The sequence below is a fragment of the Acartia tonsa genome, chromosome 3, assembly GCF_053477335.1.
Source record: "Acartia tonsa isolate MP-2025a chromosome 3, ASM5347733v1, whole genome shotgun sequence".
NCBI lineage: Eukaryota > Metazoa > Arthropoda > Copepoda > Calanoida > Acartiidae > Acartia > Acartia tonsa.
In genome coordinates, this window is record NC_137262.1 from 3,193,125 (window position 1) to 3,216,985 (window position 23,861).

The 23,861-nt window shown below is 34.9% G+C and overlaps 1 protein-coding gene across 5 annotated transcripts in view; it reads left to right on the forward strand.

Moving 5' to 3' along the window:
• The window catches only part of LOC145313066 (uncharacterized), a 129,847-nt gene that overhangs the window by 66,583 nt on the left and 39,403 nt on the right, over positions 1-23,861 (forward strand). Inside the window, exons 1-3 of one of the 5 annotated variants that reach the window (XM_080152330.1) lie at positions 16,256-16,316; positions 19,567-19,636; positions 21,875-21,927. The exons of 3 other annotated variants lie outside the window; for them this stretch is intronic. In XM_080152330.1, the coding sequence (XP_080008456.1) occupies positions 19,569-19,636; positions 21,875-21,927 (121 nt within the window). In that variant the 5' untranslated portion in view covers positions 16,256-16,316; positions 19,567-19,568. Of the gene's footprint in view, positions 1-16,255; positions 16,317-18,991; positions 19,080-19,514; positions 19,637-21,874; positions 21,928-23,861 lie in introns of those variants that run through there. One more of the 5 variants, XM_080152329.1, reaches the window with a different exon arrangement.

Sequence of the window (23,861 nt, forward strand, 5' to 3'; positions counted from 1 at the left end):
AGGCAGCAGGTATCTTGTCCTCTCTCCTGTCAGAGTCTGGTCAGTGGTGGTGAGGCAGCCGTGCTCGTCAAGCCCCAGGGCTGGGAAGCGGCTGGCGTACTGCTGCTCGTCTCGTTCCTTGCCGCGCAGCTCAGCCTTGGTTGGGGCCTTGCCATCAGCCACCCATTGGCGGACACGGAGCAGGAGGGGGTCCTGTGTCTGGGCTTCCAATACTCTAGCTGAATCCAGTCGGGCGGCAGGAGGCCGGCTAGCTGCGGCCTCCCCTAGCTGGCAAAGGTTGTGGATATACTCAGCCTGCTCTGCTAATTCTTCGGCGCTAGCCGTTGGCATGTTGGCATCTTCCCGGCGGCTGAGGGCGTCGGCGTTGGTATTCTGGGTGCCAGGCCTGTGGCAGACGGTAAAGTCTAAGGCCGCTAGCTCCTCCTGCCAGCGGGCCACCATCCCTGTGGATGTGTTCAGTGATTTCATCTGTAGCAGGGCAGAGGAATCAGTGTTGATCTGGAAGCTGCGGTAGGACAAGATGCCGTGGAATTTTCGGATCCCATAGATAATGGCGGCCATCTCTCCCTTCCAGGACGGGTAGCGCGTCTCAGGGTCGGTTGTCTTGCGCCCCACGGCGGCAATCAGCCTCTCCTTGCCCTCCTGGCATTGACTCAGTATGGCAGAGATGGCGCGGCTGCTGAAATCTGTGGTGAGCTGGAACACTGCTGGTAAATCAAACCTGGGCGGCGCTCGGATGGGGGCCTTGCGGAACTTGTCCTTGAGTTGCAGCAGCTGGGCTTCCATCTCAGGCGTCCAGGTTAGGGCCTTGGCCGTCTTCTGCCAATTCATCTCGTAGGTGAGGTCTGCATACTCTGGGATGAACAGGCGGTAGTATCCAAAGAAGCCCAGCAACGCCAGCAAATCCTTGGGGGTGCTAGGGGCTGGCCAGTCCAAGATGCGGTCAATATAGTCCTCTTGCATGGCTATCCCCTCACGGCTGAGGGTGTGGCCCAGATAATCCACCTTGGATCGGAACAACTTGGTCTTGGCTGGCTTGAGGCGGATCCCTCCCCTACGGTGGGCTTCCAAGACCTCTCGGAGCCTGGCCAGGTGGGCCCAGGTATCCTGATGGAAGGTCAGGACGTCGTCAAGGTATGACTGGAGATTGGCTGTGCCTAGTGGGTTTAGGACCCCTGCAATAAACCTGGAATAGACAGACGGTGCCGTAGCCAGGCCAAAGGGCATCCTTTTCCATTGATACAGGCCCCTGGGGGTGGTGAAGGCGGTGCAGGGCCGGCTATCCTCAGACACACGGATGGTGTAGTATGCGGCCACCGCGTCTAAAGCACTGTAGACACGGTGCCCGCCAGCTCGTTCCACCAACTGCTGGATCCTAGGCAGGGGGTAGCTGTCCAGCTCCAGACACTTGTTGAGGGCTCTGTAGTCGACGGCCCAGCGGGTGCTCCCGTCCTTCTTCTTGATGGGCACCAGGGGGCTGCTCCAGGCGGAGTCCGACGGCTCTATAACTCCTTCCTGTAGCCAGGTGTCCAGTTGTTTCTCCAGTTCAGCCTCTTGCCGCGGGTTCAGATCCCTAAATCTCTGGCGGATCGGCTGGGTCCCTGGCTTGAGGCGTAGCTGCAACTCAACCACATCTGTGCAGCCGGGGGTAGAATTGGAGAAGACGTCCCTGTACTCTGACAACGTAGTCCAGACCTCCTTCTTGAGCAAGGGGTCCTTGCGTAGGAACTCATTGTCTTCCATCTCCAGGGCCTCCCACAACTCCTGCATGTCTATAGGCTCAGCAGGTTCTTGGAACGAGTGGAGAAGTGGGGGAGGCGTATCAGAGACCTCTAAAATGTCAGGTTTGACCAGCTCCCCTGCCACTGGGAGGCCAGCATCCAGCAAGAGGGGCACCTCCCCCTCATTGACCACCAGTACTCTAAACACAGTGGCAGAGCCAGGCCTGTGGGCATACAGGCCCTCTGGAATAACAAGGTCCTCCCCAAACCTCTGTTCTGGGGCAGCTAGTTGAATGGCATCCTTGGTGCGATGGCCTACTAGCTCAACAGGGACCGCCATAACCCCGCGGCCAGGCAGGACCACCCGCTTGGCTGTGCGGAGCTGGGGTGGTTGACCGTCAGTTGGAGTGACAGCGCTTAGCCTATACGTGGCTGGTGCGGGGTCAGCCTTGGCTCCGGGACCCACCGGCCGCGACTTGACGGGCTCGGCTTCTGGAGGGGCTGACGTGTCGGAGCCAGGCGTGGCTCCGGGGGCGTCCGGCCACGATTTGACGGGCTCGGCGCTGGGAGAGGCCAAAGTGCTGGGTCCAGCTTTGGCTCCGTGGGCGTCCGGCCGCGACTTGACGGGCACGGCGCCGGGAGAGGCTGGGGCCTGAGAGTTGAGTGTGGCTCCGGGTACATCAGACCGCGACTTGACGGGTCTGGACTCGGGCTTGGCTGGTGGACTGGCTGGAGGTCCCAGGTAGAGGGGGCCAGGTGGACACGGCTGGCCGTTGATAAAAATGTCGGCGGAGAAGATTGGTTCTGGAGGGCTGGCAATCTCAGGAAACGTTGTTGGCAGGCTTTCCCTTGGCACCTTGGGCACTGGGGGCAACCCCATGGCTAGCAGGTTAGCTCCCTTGTGTGCGTTGAGCTCAGCGTCCACCCAGTGTGTGCCTTTCTCAACCACACGCGGCTGCTCAGGCAGGGGGCCTGGCAGAGGCCCCTCATAGCTTAGCTCTCTCTCGGCTGTCTCCCGGTCAATGGGGACGCCACGGAGTGGGATAAACTCCCCACGCACCCACAAGCAAGGTGGTTGCATGTCGAAACAGAGCCTAGTTCCGAACTCCTTGAGAAAATACCCTCCTAGGTTCAGAGGGTGGGAGAGATTCCGGACCACAGTCACGTGGTATAGATGGAGTATAAGAGTGTGTGAAACTGCCATATATAACTCTTTTAATTTTCCGATTACCTGGAGGGGCTGGCCTTCCTCATTAGCAGTCAGGATCTGGGTGTTGTCCGGAATCAACATGCGTTGCACGCCCATCGCGTGCATGAGATGCTCAGAAATTACAGCAGACCCTGGTACACGGTTGCCAGAATCAATCATGGCATCAACCTGTACATGCTGGGCAGGGTCAGGAGTAGGAAACCTCACCCTGACATGGCAGGGGAAGTGGAGGTCCTGCCCTTGAGACAAGGGGGCCTCTCGTTCGGCTGGGGTTGGCAGAAACTTTGGTGGTGGCCGCACCGCAGCTATGGTGGTATCGCTTACCATGGTGGCTTAGACTGTAGCTTCGAATCACTAGAGCTTATTAATTATCACTTTGGTCAACAATTTTATATTTATTTTTATCACTTGGTTGACATTTATACACACTGATGTGTTGTTATCACTAGGAGCTCTAGGTGTGATTCTGGAAGCACTGGCAGCAGGGAATGTCCGTCCTGCAAGGTTCAGAGGGGTGACGGCGGTAGGGAATGACCCGTCCTACAGCGCCGCTGGTTCGAATCCCGAAAAATGGCGGCAGGGAATGGCCCGTCCTGCAGCGCCTCGGGTTCGAATCCTGGGAGGCAGCGGCAGGGAATGTCCCGTCCTGCCGTGCCTGTGGCTCAAAATCTGCTATCCGTCGCAGTGGTAGGGCTTACTTGTGTGCTGAAGCTTCGCAGCCACACATTGCCTTCTTAGGGAGACCAGCACTCAGCTGTCTGTCTCGTAGGTTTGGCCTGGGTGTCCTGGGGCTTGTCCCAGCTACACTTGCCAATTTAGACTCAGTTCTGTAGCCGTCTGAGCTAAATTATCCGATTGCCGTGGCTGCGCACCTAGCGCTACTCCTACACGACACGGAAAAAGCGTCTTAACTGGCGCTTTTAGCAGGCTAAATCTGCTTGCTGTAGGCCAGAGGCCCACATATTGCGTTCAAAATGATGGAAATTCGACCTAAAAAGGCCGTCTCACGGGTCAGTTGGCGGCTGATTGTCCCCTTACTTGCCAAAGGGTCCAATCAGAGGTAGAATAGGCTAGTTTCTGTAAGGCTCGATTGAAACACGCTGACACCAAGTTCTGGTAAGCCGAGCGTTCTCGGCCCACGGGGTAACGAGTTCGGATTCAACGAGCCCTAGCCTTTAAGTATTCTACCAAACAAACAAGCAGGATTCAATCATACAGAAATTATATATTTAAACTGAATAATATTTACAAGTTATGTTTACTATATATATACAACAAAATATAACAATGGTTAGGTTTGAAGGGGGTGTGGGGCGCTAGGGCTTAGCGCCCGATGGTAGACAGGCTGTGGGGGCAACGGTGGTAAAAGGGGAGGCAGCGCCTCCCGATTATATAAGCGCATGAGGGACTCGTGATAGTTGCATGTTCAAGTCCCCTCCCCACATTTAGGCAGGCTAGTTTGACCGCTGGGTGCGGGGTCAACAGCGGTCATGAGATGGATAGTGATATAATAGGATTAGTGCGGGGGGTTTGTTATCATAAGTCACAGCGAAGCAACTCTGTAAACGGCCTGTCCGTCTGGGTGTCGTATTACCACAGTATATCATTGCATTGCATTAACCAACTAACCGAGAATATTAATATAAAAGTCATAAAATGAATACCTTGCCTTCGGTCCCTCAGGTCTAACCCCTGGCTTTAATCTTTTATTTTTTTATTTTAATATCCGCGGCAAGCTGTCTAAAATATGATGTGATAATAGTTATTTATTGGATTGTTTTATAAACAGCTTTCCGCGGATATAGAATGTACAATTATAAGATAAGCTGGATAAAATACAATGCTAGACATAGTTTTCGTATGGATGAGAACCGGTTCTTATCCACCGGATTCGAATGAATACGAGAAATAATTATTCTAGTGTATTTTCCAACTTTATATGTTGTACCTTATTTTGTCAACATAATAATATTTAAAAAGTTATTTTCCTGTGAGGTAGGGGGGTGGGGACTGAAAATTACATACAGGTACCCAAAGTTTTATTATCACGTACAGACTAAGTTTCCAATAATTTCCAACTATAGTATTAATATACAGAATAGGTATTTTTTATCATGATTGGAGATATACATCAATTAAAACTCAAGTTAACTTGCAGAGCCCCTAAAAAATAAAACTAAGGCCTCTCCCTAATTTAAGAATATCACCTTCATCAATTCTTTAACGCCCTAAAAAGCGGACAAACAATGACGTCATAAATGATAAAACCCTAAACATCAACAAAACCTCTCACTTTTTCTTTTATTACCTTGTGTTCACACAAAGTATAGATAAACCTGTTCAAAAGAAGCGAAAATGATATAATAGTTATTTCTAGCATCGTGTTATAAACAGCTTTCCGCGGATAAAGAATGTACAATCATAAGATTTTTATATTTGTAGAAAGCTGGATATAATACGATGCTAGACATAGTTTTTTCATATGAATAAGAACAGGTTCCTATCCACCGGATTCGAATGAATATGAGGAAAATAAATTATTGTTTTACAACATAGCAAGCTGTAAAGTTTCCACTTATTTTTAGCAATTAATATTTTTATCTTTTTTTTCGCTCGTTCATTTAATACCTTGGATGTAAATATTCATTTATGTTAAATATTTTTACTTGTATTAGTTGGCAAAATATTATGGTATCCAAACTTTATCGCCAATAATAGTATTCTTAGGGTTAGTTATGTTGATTTTCATTATAGGGTGTGTACCTAAATTTATCTTATCCCTTAGAATAATAAAAAATGTAAGATAATCTTTCTAGCGCTAAAAATCAATATAAATGGATATTTTTTTTGATTATGTAAGAACGCTTTTCTATATAAAGTGGGTTTTATAATGCACTAAAGCTAAAGGAACCTTTATTAGATTACTTTTATTACACAGATATGTTCATTCTAACTTTGACCAAGTTCTTTGGTCATCCAAAGCTTTGGGTATCACAACAATGTTTAGAACTATTTGAGATTGTTTGTTAAAATTATATTACTTTTTACTATGATTTGGAAAATGTTCTATTTAATAGCATTGCAACTTTTCATTTTATAACCAATATTGTTCGTTAGTTCGTCGTTAATGTTTGACTTAATGTATAAAGAAATAGATTTTCATTATTGTAGTTTTTCCTCCTATTGGTGTATCGACTGACTTACTCGAATGTTTTCGAAGATAGATGTTTATAATTTCAAGGAGAATTTCAGTCCGGCTTTATAAATAGCTTTAGTAATTTAATTTTTTCTACTGCTATTTAAGATAATTGTGTACAAACACCTATGTATATGCATCTACAATATGACTCTCTCTGTCCGTCCGTATGTTAAACCTTTGGCTGTTTGGCTGAAAAAATCTCATGTTTAAGATGTAACAATGGGTTGCATAGTTCTTGTTTCAATTATAACTACGTAATATATTTCTTTGGCTTAGTTTGTAAGATACATAGGATGAATTCAAATGAAAATATTGCATTTTATAATGATAATGGATGTGGAATATACGTGGATATGTTGACAAGGGGAAATTTGTCGTCTTTTTAGCTTGCTAATATGGACTTCATTTATTGGTCATATCGTTCATCCAGGGTAAAAGGGATGGATGTTAGGTATCGTTATTTTATCCGATGCAAGCATCAGAGCACATGAAAATTTGGTGCAACATCCAAGTAATAACTTATCCATTATACTGATGCAACCATGATAAATTTAACTTTTATGGCTTCCATTATGTAAGAATTTATTTATCTATCTTATTAATTCAATTGATTAATATGTTAATATTTAAATACCTTACTAGATAGAAAAGTGTAATCTGATGAATGATTGAATGCAACGAGGGTGGGAGGGGACATTGGGCTGTTTATCACACTAGTCTCCAAAGTTTTATAGTAATGTATTCTTATTCGTTAGATTAATAACTTTGGGAATTTTTTACTGAAATTTGATTGTTTGAATCATTAATATGAGTGTCCAAACGTTTCAATCGCTAATTGTGATATACAGAAGGGTTATTTTCTTTATCTTCATTGGAAATGAAAATTATTTAATCATCTGGGATGCCGCATCTGATGCTGGACTACGATGGAATGTCGTCTTGACGACCTTTTTAATATAAGGGTGACAGGGGTGGGGATTCTTATTCATGAATGACTCGAAGGGCTAAAGGAGGCCTCCGATACAATCAGTCATTGTCTCACCCATTTAGATCCATGGAATGCAACTCTTTAAAGTGTTATTGGGCCTAATACTATCAAATTTCCTATTCTAGCCTAGAAGCTAAGGTTACATTACCTAAACACTATGTTCCAGCGAGTGACAAAAAATCGTTTTTTACATTTTGGAAAATACAATTTTAAGCAATTGATTAGTAATATACACGAGTTTTTGGAAATATACCCGAAAGGATTAGCTTTTACTATGAAAAATAAGAATTTTATGTGCAATTATACCAGAGGTATGGAATGAAGTTCCTTTTCATCATTGTAAACAACTATTTTTAAGGTCAACTAAACTACATTTTAAATCATCGTGGACCCTTTATTTTTAAAGCTATTTTTAAGTATTATATATTTTTGGAATCAGTATGTAATAATTTATACGTTTAGCCTTTAAAAGAAGTCAAATCTCCATTTTTTGTTGTAATTGTAGATGGTTTTCTTAGCATACCCGATTTCTGTAAAATAGACAATTTTCTTCTAATGAAAATTTTACGTTTGGTTCCAGATCTTTTAAGACCAAAAAAGTCCAAGCAAATCCTCTTACATGGTGATATTAGATGTATGTATAATATAAGAGAACTTTACCCTGTGTATGCGAAGGTATGCGAAGTTTGTTTTTTTAAGCCCTAAAGATACTAGGGTCTATCAAAAAATAACAATTTTTAAAGATGTAAAAGTAATTTATTTTTCTACTTATTTCCAACACATATTCAATTAAACTAAAAGTAAAGAAAAGTTTTAAATAAAGATAATCCCTAAATGTCTAGGCTCTTATCTGAACCATTTTACCTTTTTATTGGGGGGGGGGGAGGGGGAGGGAATGCCCGACTTATATCCACATCTGAACCCATTAAAGCTAGAAGTTAAAAAATTGTATGTTTTTTTTAGTTCAAATATGTATTCTTATTTAATTCGTTAGCGTTATTTACTCCCTTCACCCTTTTATTAAGCAACCTTTTTCCAAAGGTGCTTTCATACTTATTGAAAAAGACAAATAGAATTTGTATTGTTTAAGATATAAAATGCTTCCTTTCAAGTAAATTCAAAATAAAATGAAAGTCTTTCATATCAGAGATTTATAGGGATTAGACAATGGCCGAGAAATTAATGTACATTCCCAATTCTAATACACAAAATTGCCCCTTCTATAAATTATAATTAGTGATTGAAACGTTTGAACACTCAACTAATAAACCAACCAATCAAAATTCAATAAAAGTCCCACAAATTGTTATGCCCACAAATAAGAAAGCGCTATTTTGTTAATTTGGGGACTATTACAATTAACAGCCCATTGTCCACTCCCTCCCTACATATACACACAGAAAATAAATAAGAAATAGGCTCATCTGTATGTAAACTTTAGATTAGAAATCTCAAAATACATATTTCAGCGGCGGCGATCGGCGGGAAAACGGCGGCGAATTTTCATATAATTTCAGTAGGTCATACATGCTTGTTAGAAAAGCTTATGTTTAAAATTTGAAGTCTATAGGTCAAAAATTGCGGTCTCAAGAGCTGTTTAAAGATTTCAGAAGGAATAAGAACCTGCAGGATCATACCTGGACCCTGAAATTGACTTAAACACTTAAATTTCATATTGGTATGTACTAGTATAGGATATTTTAGTATTTGGTAACTTAAAATGCTTAGTTTAAGGCAAACAAAATATTTTTACTCTTTACCTGTATGACCATGCCAGGTTTGCTGGCATCCTGTGCCAGCCAGGATGGAGATATTTAAAATTTCGCCATTATATGGAAAGATATATGGATACTTATTGCTATTTAAATAAAATTTCATCAAAATTTTAAAATATACACTCTCTATGATTTTTTGTCATTTTTTGGCTTTTCTGGAACACGGTGCCAAAGGCGCCAGCCAACGGCAGAATTTGGCCTATTATGATATTTTCAACTATGTTCTACATTATCGAAATTTTCTAACCATAATAGTTATTTCTCACATTGTATTATAAACGGCTTTCCGCGGATATAGAATGTACAATTATAAGATTAAAACAAGTTTTATTAGCCCCGAGGTACACGGGCTAAAAAAACTGGTTTTAATCTTATGATTGTACATTTTTATATTCGTAGAAAGCTGGATATAATACGATGCTAGACTTAGTTTTTTTTGTATGGATGAGAACCGGTTCCTATCCACCGGATTCGAATGAATACGAGAAAAGAATTATCTAGACATTTATGAATATAAAATAAAATATCCCCAGTCAGCCATTAAATGATTTATTCAACAATTTGGAAGGATAGATTTATTATTGCTATTTCAGCAATATAAAAACACCTTTAAATCCTAAGACAAAAAGGATGACAACATCCATAAAAGCAAAGCATTGAAACGGTAGGACGAACGGACATTAAAACTTTTATAGTGTCAGAACTGAATAATCAGAATATAAATGTCTAACGCAACAAAAATGTAAGTAAATCTGCTGAAAAACTACTTAAATGTAGGGTTTTGTTTAAGGACATACTCACATTTTTAGGACTCGATTATAGAGATTCTTCGCTTATAACAATGTACTTTGTTGTCCTAGGAATCAGTATTCCAATCGGAAAATTTGATATTAAAAATGTTAAAAAACAACATGTTTAAAATGGGCGAACAGACTTTCTGGTAACGATGATAGAGTTGTTTTGCTTTCTAACTCGTACCTAACTCCTATAGGAATCACCATGAAAAGTTTGAAATCGATAGGACAATTTTAACTTGTCTAAATTAACAAAAAGAGCTATTCGTTACGTACGGACTGATCCTAATTATACAAAAGCTTCGCTTTTAAAAATGTTTAAGTTTTCAATAACAGAAATATTCAAATAATATGAATTATTATCATTATATATTTTAATTTTGTCCTCATTTTGTTCAACTTATTTCATTGAAAAATAAACTGTTTCATAATTAATTAATCCAATTAAATATTTAATTAATCCAATAAAATGATACGTTACAAACTAATTTGGTCATCCTAGTCAACTTAATTATTTATTTTGCAAACTTGTGTTCATACAATTGAGTCAAAATGAAATTTTTTACATTTACATTTCTTTGAAAAAGATTATAAAACATATTGAGCAGTTAGTAATGAAAGATACTATTTCAAAGTTCATAAGTAATCTACATTATAAGGCCTTCAACAACAAAAATAATCAGGATAAGAAGAATAGAATAAACGTGGATGAAATACTACAGGGATATAAGTAGTGTAGATTTTCAATTGTTCATGGGGGCATAAATTAACAACAAATTAGTTGGAAAAAATATGAAATTTTGACATGTGTTTTATATCCTTTAATATTTATATTTCTAGAGAATGATAGACCGACAGACCGACAAAGTAAATCATAATCTGAATGCTTATTAGTTAAGGAAATCTTCAAAAAAAATCAACCATCTATCTAAAATAGCAGCCAAAAAATTCTTATTCGAACGGACTGACTATATAAAATTAATTATTGAGTAGCATCTCCAATAAGAACCTAACCCAACCACCAATTTCTGGGTAAAATTTAGCTATCAATAACATTTTTTCTTTGGGGTATTATGTTTCTCGAAACTCTTTATTTTTTTGCGTGCTGTCCTTTCTCGTGATGAAACTCTAATGAAAATGTCACAAACAACCTCAAAACTTTATTTTATCTCTGATATATATCTATACTAAAGGCTGCAACCTTAGTCTCTAAACAATAGAATCATTTTTTATTTTACGGGTATTATCACAAGATCAATTATCAAATACTTTTTTTAAGCGAACGGATATCTTTTTTTGTTAATTTAGGCATGTTAAAATTGTCCTATCGATTTCAAACTTTGCATGGTGATTCTTGTAGTAGTTACAATTCAGAAAGCGTAGCAACTCTATAATCATTACTAAAATGTCTATACGTCCATTTTAAACATGACGATTATTAACTTTTTTTAACAACAAGTTTTTATATGATATAATTATCCGATTGATCTGATTTTTAGAATACTGATTCTTAGACAACAAAGTACAATGTTGTAAGCGAAACATTTATATAATCAAGTTTTAAAAATGTAAGTATATCCTTAAACATTATCCTGTATTTATTTAGTTTTTCAACAAATTTTGTTTTAATTTGTATACATTTATCGTTATACGTTTGTCCTACCGTTTCAGATCTTCGCTTTTATGGATGTTGTCATCCTTGTTTTTGTTTGATTAGTATTTTAAGCACTTCCAACATTTATTCTAAAATCATAACATTGGAGACTTAATGATTTATTTAATACTTGTATTTGCGGGAACTTTTGTTTAATGAAATCTTCCAATTTTTAACATTTACAAAACAGCCTGCTTTATTGCATCAAGATCCATGACAGATCTATATAGGATATAAATGTCTATATATGAGCTCAAGTTTTCCAAGCGATAAATGTTTAAAACTCATAGTGCTCCAATAATCCGTAATAAACTCTCATTGACCAGAACAATAAGACCCATTATTTTACTGTATGAAGAATAAATTCATTTTTTTTATTTCATGTTGCTATTTGAATTTTATTGAAGTATTAAATTTCTATCCATAAAACAGAAAATTTAAATTAATATTATAGTAAATAAAAGAAAACTTAGTTTTAAAATAATTTGATACTAGCGATACATGTGTAATGTGGTCAGATTTTGAACTAAAATTTAACAGTTAACTGAACATTTTAACCCTTTCAGGATGATAATTTGAAATAAAAATATTAAGATCCTAAAATAGTTTTAAGAAAGAAATCGTCATGGAGAAGATAATGGAGTAATTGGGTTAATAGTCAGAATTCAGATAACCAAAAGAAAGTAAATTAAACATTGAATAAACCTAGTTAATAGCGAGATAATTATATCGAGCTCAACTCTAGTAGAATGATATTAGTACAAACTCATCTAAAGCTTGTCACATTAAGAATTTTAATTTTCCATTCAAGTGGACTTTATCTGTTGCATTAACACTTATGAAGTGGTTTTCCACGTAAGTGTATGATGTACATATAATTACTTGGATGTTGCATTAGATTTGCGTGTACTCTTGTAAAGTAACAAAGTAACATTCACAGTTGGCTAAAATAACTCCTTAACCCCAACCACTCCCCTCCTATTGTGCAAACTGAACAATAAATGAAGTCCATATAAACAGGTAATTGTAGGAAAATTTTTTCACTGGCAGTATATCCTCATATATCCTATATCCATTATGATTTCATACTAGCAAGTTCCTGTCAGTATATCCTCGTATATCTTATATCCATTATGATTTCATTCTAGCAAGTTCCTGTCAGTATATCCTCATATATCTAATATCCATTATATATCATACTAGCAAGTTAAATGTTACCAAGCAAGGTACTAAGGTTTTTATCAGTAACATTTATGTCCATATTAGCGCAGCAATAACAAGCGAGAAATCGTTTAGTGAAAACTTTTATATTATTAGTATATGAACAATGGATATATGACATCACTGGAGTAAAACAAATTTTGGGTATAGTCCCTTTCGTAACATCGCTCCTTATGGGGCGATTCTACGTATTTTTCACAGTAGCTTTTCTCCTATTTCTAGCCCCTGTGGGGGGCTCTAACCCTGCGGGGCCAATTACATAACCCTGTGGGTCAATCATCTAACCTAATATAACCTAACCTTACCTATAAAAAGCCATTTTAAAAATACGACGAATCGCCCCTTATGGGGCGATGTTACGAAAGGTACTATTCCCCAAATTTCTATTTCTTCTTTTAAAAAAAATGATATATATTTCGGTAAACACAGCCCCCTCTTCAGTCTAAATGACAAAAATCCTAGTAAACCTACCTATAATATCTGTCAATAAAAAACAAACTAGTAAGAGTCAATGATTCATTTTATGGAAATTAAGATCTTACTATGGACACATGCCAGTATGGATTATCTGTGCTACTAAAAATTGCATTTCAATAGAAAAAGTAATTAAAAACGAATGTCTACTGGAACCAGGGAGGGAGGGGACGGACATTGAGCAGTAAATTAAACTGAAGCACAAATTCTCATTAGGATTTTATTAAAACTTTATTTGGTTGTACAAAATCTAAGTATTCAAACTTAGTTTATAATTATATTTCATCCTTCTTTTCATTCCATGGAAGGTACTTATATTCTCTTCTCAAGTGTCTTTTAAGGTCTTTTATTATCTTAAAAGGACTCTCCACAGAAAAATCAACTTTGGATTTTTGAAAATCTAACCTGAAATTATTATTCTCTGTTCAATTTTAGGCATTTTTTGTTTTTGTGGCATCGCGATCGAAGCCCTTTGAAATTTTTTACCTCCTTTAAGTGAATCCTCCCGCAATTTAATTTGTGCTGCTTTAGTGATTTTTAGCTTCTATTTTTGCCGCCGTTGCCGCATTCATCGCCCTTCTCCGCCGCTACTCCGCTATTCATTGCTGTACGTCGCTTTTTAATACATGCTCCCCTCTCCCTTGTTCAGAAATTAAATGGAGGCTGGGGGTGTTGTGTATAGCGACGTACGCAATGTATAGCGGAGTAGCGGCGGAGAAGGGCGATGAATGCGGCAACTGCGGCAAAAGATGGTTATATTTGGCGGAGGCGAACACAAAATGGAGGCGGCAGGATTGTCCAGTCAAGGAAGAGGATAAATCGTAGAGCGGCCGGTTGCAATGGAGCAAATGTTCTTTAGCGGCAAACATATATTAAGTGGAGGAAAGTGTAGTATATATTGTTATAGTGGCAGTACAAATAGGCGGCGGACAAAATTTTCAAAGGGCTTCGATCGCGATGCCACAAAAACAAAAAATGCCTAAAATTGAACAGAGAATAATAGTTTCAGGTTAGATTTTCAAAAATCCAAAGTTGATATTTCTGTGGAGAGTCCTTTTAAAGGGAGTGTGCATGTAAAAATTTCTCATCATATTATCAAATATAAACATTTTACATTGGTTTAAAGCAAGGGTTATGTTAAAAACCGGCTTATCTGTTATCAAAAACAGAGAACTAAAGTCAAAAAGTTTAGTTTTAGTTATAGAAGGAAAAAATGCAATTAACTGCACATTTATATACTCCGGAAATTTTTCCCAATCTTGGATATAGTAAAAATCGGCGGAAAAAGGCCATTTTTTAAGGAAATGAGAGCCTGTTTTACCCTATCTTTGAGATGAGGTTATGGTTTGATAATCTGATAAAAATATTTTTCGTGCACAGTCCCTTTAACCAAGGTTAAATTGATAACAGTTGTTTCTGTTCAGTTTAGCAAACTAATTGCAGTACTATGATATTAATTAGACAAGCGCCTACAAGGCCTTACAATGGCAGCTAATAGTCTAACATAAAAGAAGTCAAACAAGGACTATAATTCTTCAATTTTAGAACCTAGAGAGATGATAACAAAAAGAAAAATTTTAAAATTAAGTTTTATTCTAGATATTTTTTGGTATTTTCTGGTACTTTCAAAAAAAACAATTTTACCAAAAGTAATAGATTAGTTTTGAAGCTTTTCCTTTTACATCAATAGTTAAAAACTAATCATCCTAAAGTCATCAAAAATTTAGTACACGTAGTTCTAAAATTCTTTATTTATATATCAATATATAAATTGACTACCGGCTACGACTCTAGAGGCCTCTAGGAGCTTCAGAAAGTGGGGGAAGAAGTCGACTCTACTATTTTCATTTTATTATAAAAAATGTCCCAAAATTTGAAGGGGGGATGGATATTTTTCAGTGACGATTATGCTTAAGGATGGAGTTTAAATAGTTTTAAAATTTCCCTGGATCTATATAGAGCCTCACTGTAAAGAAGAACCAAGTCGATCCAGTAGGTGTCAAGATCTTAAGCTACAGACACCTATATATCCTGTTACTTTTATATAATGATATCATTCTATATATGTTAAACTCTTATTTTAGATTAACTTTTAATTTAGCATAATTTGCCAAAATTTTGATTACTTTCTTAACTTTAGAGAATAATTATGTATCTATATAGAAAGAAAACTTTTTAATCCATTCTCAAACTTTGTGAAAAGTATGCAGATCAAAAATTTTAATAGAGTAATCATTAGGGACTAATTAGTATGAAGCAAAAAAATATTAAGATCTCAGCAACTTCATTGCTAAATAATAATTTTATTGAAGATCATTAAAATATATGATTTTTTTCACACTATATCAATGATCTCTAAAGACTACTACACTATTATAATCAGAAATTTAATTTCTATATGAGCTAAAAGCACATTATTAAAAAAGATGCTTATTTGTAGACCTATAAATGTACTAGTGGTCAGGATCTCTGTATTCGAAGTGGCAAAGATGTATAGAAAAAATATCTAAAAACTATCCAAAGACTTAAACCTTTACACAACCTAAATCTTCTTTATATTATAGGATAACTTTTTGGCATATTTCAATGAGTTTTCTGAATTTTGGAATATTACACAGACCTATTTAAACTTTGCCATAGGAAAATATCAAGACACAAATGTAAAGAAAATGTATAAACTAAAGCCAAGCTAAATAAAGATCAATTCTATTTCACAGTGGGACACATAAAAATAATTTAATTTGGGCTTTTTAATTTTTGAGGCAAAAGAACTCTTTTTTTTACCTTTGTCAGAAACCAATTTGACCTTTAAATCAAGTTAAAAAACTACATCCACCTTGATAATCTTATTTTGTGTATCATTTTTGATTGAAATGGCTAGTTTAAAAAACACACTTTTATCATAGTTATAGAAAATAAATAGCATTTTAGAATTCAGGTTAGGATATTTTTGTACTGTGTTTGCCCCACTGTGTCGTGTGTCAGACATAGGATATAGCAGGACTTGCTATCTTAATTAGTTTTATATTTTCTTAACCATGTTAATTCTAGAGATTTGTGTTGACAATTTATTCATTAGTTTGTGTCGACAATGAATAATAAAAAGTGATTCTAATAGACAAATATTGACATGCTTTTCAGATAAAAGAAGATTTCTTCACAATATGATTAGTCTAAAAATGACAAAAACAATAAAAGTATAAATCATTTGAAATTTTCAGAAATTGAATAATAAAATGTTACGAGCATTTAATCAGAGACCACCGTAATTATTGAAACAAGGAATTTATATCAAACTTTGTGGCATAAGAAGCATAGATGTTCTTTTACAAAAAAAACACCTGTGAATATGAACTATTCCTTGTATAGAGGTATGGGGATGTTTGTCTTGCTGTTCATAGCTAAAGAACTCAATCGATATTTTTCTCCTTCAAAAATCAAAATGTGTGGTAGACTCCACCCCCCCCCCCCTCCACCTATCTCTCTATTCCCCAAATGCATCTAAAGGACTCAAGAGGCGAAGTCGGCATTGGAATTAACCCATTTTAAAATGAGAGCTCAGCTGAGATAAAACCGCGGCTTAGCCGCGGTTGCCAAGCCCATAAAAATGATATTTTTAGTACTACGTTCAATGTTTCTTAGATAATTGTCGTACTTTATTAGTATAGAGAAGCAATTTTGTAAGTATGTAACGCTATGTGATTATCTCGGATGCTATTTAAGATAAAATGCTGTTCTTGTAGGTACCTCTGAGAAAAGAGAATCTAAGATACAACTTATATGGTCTGCAGGTCCCTCAGTAATGCAACATAAGTAATTAGATTTTATATAATTTTCTATTTTCATATTCTTATTCTTTATTTTTATGAAGTATGGTTCCTCTATAATTCACTTTGTCCGGTAGTCCATGAACATGTTTTTTTGTGCTTCTCTGCTTATGGATCTGTCATTCTTGTTTCATGTTCATGTGAACATAGGAAAGAATAATAATCAAAATTCTCAGAAACATTGTTTGATAATCGGTATTTATTGGAAGAGATTACTATTTTAGGATAAAGTTGTTGAGATATATCTGATTTTTGTAATATTTTAAAGATTACTTGAAGTATATTCAGATTTTTAATCCTCTCCCTTAAATAAAATACTAGTAGGGAAATTATTTTGATAATCAATTTTACAATTCTTGAAAACATTTCAACTCTTAGTTTTCAATTCTTTCCGTTAGGTCCGTCGTTTTGTTTTATTTAAATTATTCCTAGTAGCAATAAATAAATATTATTTGTCAAAAAACAATTCAATAATTAAATTTTGATAACATTAACAATATACTCATATAGGTTGGTCCTACATTTTTAGAATTGAACTTAGAATTAATGGATGTTGTCATGCTTGTTAAATGTTGTCTGAAGCTTTATGCAACACATTTTCTGAATTTATTATTTGATACCGGACAGTAAGTGGGTGTTTAGAATTCATCTTCAATCATGCAATCCCCACGGTCAAAATAATTTTAGTTTTATAATTCAAACCATAGACGTCCAAGGGGGGGGGGGGGTAATGGGGCGATTACCCCCCCCCCCCCAAACGATTTTTTTCATTTTACTCCCCCCATTTAAAATTTACCCCTACCTTGGAGGTGCCGTAGGCACCCCCAACCATTTAGGAGGGGGTATTTACCCCCCAAAACAATTTGGGGGGGGGGGGTAAATAACCCCCAAAATAAAAAATCTCTAATAAAAAAAAAATTTAAATTACCCCCCCCAAAAATTTTACCCCGGGGGTAAATTTTGGGGGAGACTAAATTTACCCCGGCCAACAGATTTCAGGGGGGGTAATAACCCCCCCCAAGCAAATTTTACCCCCGGGGTAAAAATTTTAGGGGGGGGAAAAAAATTTGCAGCGCGCTTCGCGCGCCATTATACCCTCCCCAAAAACGAATTACCCCCCTTCAAAATTTTTTACCCCCCCCCCAAAAAAAAAAACTTGGAAGACCCTGATTCAAACCTTGTACAGTTTGTTATGTTGATAGAGGTAGACTATAGAAACAAGTTTGATTATGTCCATTTAAATGCAACTTTTATTAATAGAAAAGTATAACATATTATTAGGGCAAACTAAACCCTGACCTTTACTATTATTTTATGTCAACCAAATGACAAGTGAGAAATTAAAGGGTTAAGCAAGAAAAAAGAAGCTTTTATTTTGCAATTTGATTAATATAGTGGCTTTGAAGTATGTAATACTAAAATTTAACATTTAAGTTCAAGTTTGCGTAAAATTCTCATTAGGTTTTAATTCCTTTTTCCTTGCCTTCCTATTTATCCGCTGTCAACCTAATTCCAGTATTTTCTCTAACTCTCTTTCCCCTCTTGCAGCTCTATTTTCCAACTTTCCCCCTTTCTCTCACTTAACTTTATTACCTGGTCAAATTGGAACTAGATAAATTCGGATAATGGATTTAATTTTCAAGTTTTGAAGGAAAAGCAATGAAGCCTGTTGAGCACTGACAACCACCTCCTCTTATTTTTAAAAAACAAATTTGATATTAAGGGGAGTTCCTCTATATTATTATTAGTTTGAGGCATTTAAGGGTCTTATTTGGTTGCCCTGCAGGGTTAGGGCCAAATACAGAGAATAGGCATATGTAAAAAACAATCCTATACTAAACATTAAAAATGAGAGGGGTGGTTTAATGCTTAACATACACTTTGAGGTAAAGCACAAAGAAATATGTAAGAATCCTTTTCTTAAGATTTTTGCTGGATCTTACTTGTTTTTACTCAAACTATGTATAAAATAAACCAAAAAAGACATGCATTGCTTAACTAATTGAAAACAAACCAAACAGAATAATTTTTAATTTAAAAGCCTTGTCTGAAAGTTTTAGCATCACAGTCAATTGGTCTTTAAAGTTGTTGAGAGTGAAAAACAAAGTTTTGATTTTGTTTTCTCCTCAGTGAAGTGAGTTGATTGTTGAAACTTGTTGCAAAAATGAGAAAACATGGCCCCGCAAAAACAAATTCACTTCAAGTTAAATTCTAAGGTGAACAATTAATTTTAAATCATTTAATTTAAATTTAATTGATTTTACAGATTTTTCCTCTCAACTTTTTTTTTCAATTTTAAAACAATTTTCAAGAGAATATAAAAAAGAAATTTCCTGACAGATTAATCCTGTAATCCATTTTGAACTTTATCTAAACTTTTACTTTCTCAAGAATTTGGAAAGCATAAAATTTAAGTAAATAATGAAATTTAAACTCATTCAGCTCACTAACATTCTTTAAAGTTGATTTAATACTTTAGGATCTAGAATATTCAATTAACATTACTTTTTGTAAAGTTTAGACTTCCAATAATTTATGATAAGTTTTGAGTTGCATTAAAGCAGATTTTTAAATATAAATAAGTCTATTGAAACTTTAGATTGTTGATTCAAAATCTTTTATTCAAACTCATTAAGCATTATGATTGCAAGGATAAAAAGAAGTTGAAAGAAAGGAAAGAAAGTTTGAATAATGGTGGTGGTCAGATGATGATGTTAAACAGTGGTATTTCACAACAGGTCCTACACAGGCCAAAGGCAGAACTTGTTTTCAGGTTATAAATAAAATCTTTTGTTTGCTCACATATAATTAACAAATCATATGTTTTAAATATAAAGCAAAATAATTGCTAGTTATTGTCAATTTGATTTTATTATTAATTCCATTCAGTAAACAGGATAAAAACTTTACCAAAAGTGAGCTCAAAAATCAATCAATCAAACAAAAAAAATTTATGAATGTAAAATTATAAAAGTTATTTGTTTATATAACATAAAATGATTTGAAAGAGTTGATAAGTATTAAATTGCTTATTTTTAAGACATTCTTTGATAACATTATAGTGTCAATTTTCTTAAAAGCAAAGTTTGAATTTACTAGGACTATTTTAACAATAGAGGTAGCTGTTATTGATATACTTATGGACATGTTTCAGTTCTAATTGTAGGAAAGTTTTTTTATAAAATAATGTCATCTCCATTTAATCCAGCAAAAACACAAAAAGTTGGACAGCTTTAAACCCATCTTTCTTACTGGAATAAATGATCTTCAATCAAGTTTATCTTTTTTCTTTTTTTTCTGAGAAAATTCAATTTCTCCAACAAAAGTAGTTTATTACAGTTCTTTTCACTACACATATATTAGGATAAGTCAGAAATGATTGAAGAAAATTACAAAAAATTGCTTTAAATTTTACAGCACATCAGCATTTATGTTAACATTTTTGTAGCTTTTTAAATTGACATCATACTGGCCTAGCATTGGTCAATAAAAATATTTACTGGCCTGCCATTGGTAATTTTGTATGTGTATTGGCCTATCATTGGTCATTTGTATTGTATGAAGTTTTTTTAGGCCTGATATAGAGCTTCTAAAATTACATATTTCTAATAAATATGATTGTCATTTTTAATTCATTATCTTAGATCTCAATATGTACAGTTTGTCACAAATAAATGCAAATATAATTTCAACTCTAGAATTATTTCAATTATATTTTGGGATATTAAGGGACAAGATAATGGACTATAAATTAATATACATCCTCAATGATAATGAAAGTAAGATTTTCCCTTTTGGAGATCAAAATTATTGGTCGGAAAGTTTAAACCTTGCCAGTTTTAAACTGAACATTACAGATTCAGTGAAAGGAAGCACAGTTTCTAAAGCAGAACCCCTCCCTCCCTGATTATTTTCAAATTCTTTCAACAAAGATAAAGAAGTAGAAATAAAATTAAATTTATTTGAATTTCACCTTTCAACTTGAAAGATATTTCTCCATGTTATTATTCAGAAGCAGCTCATCTTAATTTTCTCTTTTCATTTTGTCAGTCATTTGATAGTGAATAAAATTATGTAAATGCATTCTTGGATAATTTATACTTATTTTACTCAGAAAAGCTTAAGTACATCCATGAGGCTAAAATTCTCTATTCCATAATTTTTTTAAAGCAAAAGTTTAGTGCAATTAGGTTCAATTTTTCCATAACAGATAGCTTTAAGCATTCATTTAAATATGTTAGAGCTGTCATATTTTTTGAAAACTTTTTACTAAGACTGTAAATGAAATAAATAAGGTTCCAATTCATACAGTATTGCTTTTAAAATTAATTTAGTATGTTTGAATAGTCTTATTTATTACAAACTTTGAATTATTCATGCTTCTTTAATTTTTTTTATTCAGGGGCTGTAACTTTCTTAATGCTAATGTTTTTTGTCGCACTGTCTGATATTTTGAGCTCATTCTTTTGTATTCTATAAAGTAGTAAGGATTTTATATTGAAGATGCTTCGATTCACTTACTCTCATTCGTGCATAGTCCTCTTTAGAATGAAACAATATAAACACCTACAGATGTAGAAAATTTAGGATCAAAATTATTGTAAATTTTTCAAAAATTTCTCAATATTGGTAAAAATATAAAATTGCTGACAAGAAAGTTGTAAAGTCACCAAATATTAAAATCTCAAATATTCCAAAGGAAAATATATTCATAAATTAAAAAATATCTGTACATAACACTAACAGGATGTCTGTTTGTTTGTCTGCTTAATTGTAACGAAGGATCTCGCTAACCGCTGAACTGTTATGGTTTTATTTTTTAATTTACCTTTAATAGGTCTTGAAAAGGTTAATAACCCTTCCATGAGTGAGAAATCGCCCCTAGAAAATTTGTTTTTTACCTATTCTTTTTAATTCGAATCTCCATATGGAGGGCTCTAGGGGCATAGCCGCTAATAGTTAATAATGTATTTATTGTAATTTTATATATTTTTAAAGTAAATTAATTCAGGCCATGGTGGGATTCTATAGAGGACTGTGTTCTCTCCTGCATGATAGCTATTGGTAACTTTTTACATAAAATGTTTTACATAATGCTACTTGTTTTCTCATCTATAGACACAAAATCCTTTAAAACAAGGTGAAATTTTATTTTTATACTTAAATTTACTCCAAAATGATGGAAATTCAGATATGAAATTTCTGTTTCCTATCTCGAATAGGAGCCAATAAAATCATATTTTCGCCTAAATGACAAACAGGCGGATAATCTGAATTATAGAGTAGTTTTACTACTTAAAAGTATGTATATCAACATGTTTATAAATGAATAAATATTTTGTTATTATGTTATTATCAAATAATGTAAAATGTTGAAGCCCTATTTATTAATTTGTTATTACAAACTGAATTTTGAATTGAAACAATTTGTATAATAAAAAAATATTAAAACATATTTATATATAATTACAGGCATGTTTTACTTAAATTTATATATTTAACTAAATATTAGTTATATTAGTGTGTAGTTCTTTAAGATATTAGAAATATTTTTTAAAATTTATATTATTGTCGAATAAAATAAAATCTAAAATCTAGAATATTTTATGATAAAGTTTACAAGAACATAAAAATTTTGTATGTTGTGTTGCCAAATAATCCCTTAGGGACTGTTAAAACTAGATAGATAGTCAGTAGATGTTAGCATGATATAAATAGTTTTTACGTATTCATTCGAATCCAGTGGATAGGAACCGGTTCGCATCCATACGAAAAACTATGTCTAGCATCGTATTATATCCAGCTTTCTACAAATATATAAATGTACAAACATAAGATTAAAACCAGTTTTTTAGCCCTTGGCTTCGGCACCTCGGGGCTAAAAAAACTAGTTTTAATCTTATAATTGTACATTCTATATCCGCGGAAAGCTGTTTATAATACGATGCGAGAAATAACCATTATTCGTAAAATTTTAAGATTTCACCAAAAGCAAGCAGGAGGGGGGTATAAAGAGATGTAGTTTCTGCCAAATGAAATAAACATTCAAGCAAATTTATAATCCAAAAATTATATTTAGTCCCTAAATATTTATATTCCAAGTAATTTGATGTAAACTTTTATGATCGCATCAAAATACACATGAAAATTTATGCATGTTCAACACTATATGTATCTTTATCAATCCATAAAATATATTGTAACATCATAATACCAAATCATCTTAGAACTCGCCCATTGTTAAAAATATTTGAATTCAGGTTGTGTGTTATCAAACATATTTTGTCAAATATGTGAAATATTTTCCTTAAAAAAGGTTCTTCTTATTGTATTGTGTTATCACGTGTTTGTGCATTTTAAACATTTTCTACAATTAGATTGTGTCTGTCAAACAAATTTCTTATGACGTCAACAAATCTATTAAATCTTTGATAACTCCCCCTTTTTATTCTATATTAATAAAAGGAGGTACCTTTTTGTTGCTTAAACCCAGCGCGACTTATACCTACGATGATCTAACCCTGCGGGTTCAACCAGTACCCAGAATGACCTAACCTAACTAGACTTAAAGTTATTAAAAAAACAAACAATAAATAACCCTCCCCTTCATTTCAATTTATGTTAAAATAAAGGTTAATGATTTAGAAACAGATTATTTTATAAAAATATCCAAATTTTATTTTATTTAGTCAACTATCAAATGTTTTGCTTAGTTCAAACCTCCACTAATTATAATTTTATTGAAAAGATCTCAAATTGACAAACTAATAATGATGATTGTTAATAAAGTTTAACAAGTTGGTTAATCATACCAAATTAAAAAGTTTAAACCTTTGAATATAACCTTTAATTATCTCTCTAATTGCGTATTTCTTTGATTTTAGAGAAAAACAAATCTCAGAAATTATCGATTTTTAAGTCTTTTAAAGATAATTTATCTAATTGCAATTTCGGAATAAAACTAATTAAATTTTTCGAATAAAAAAATAAATAGATAT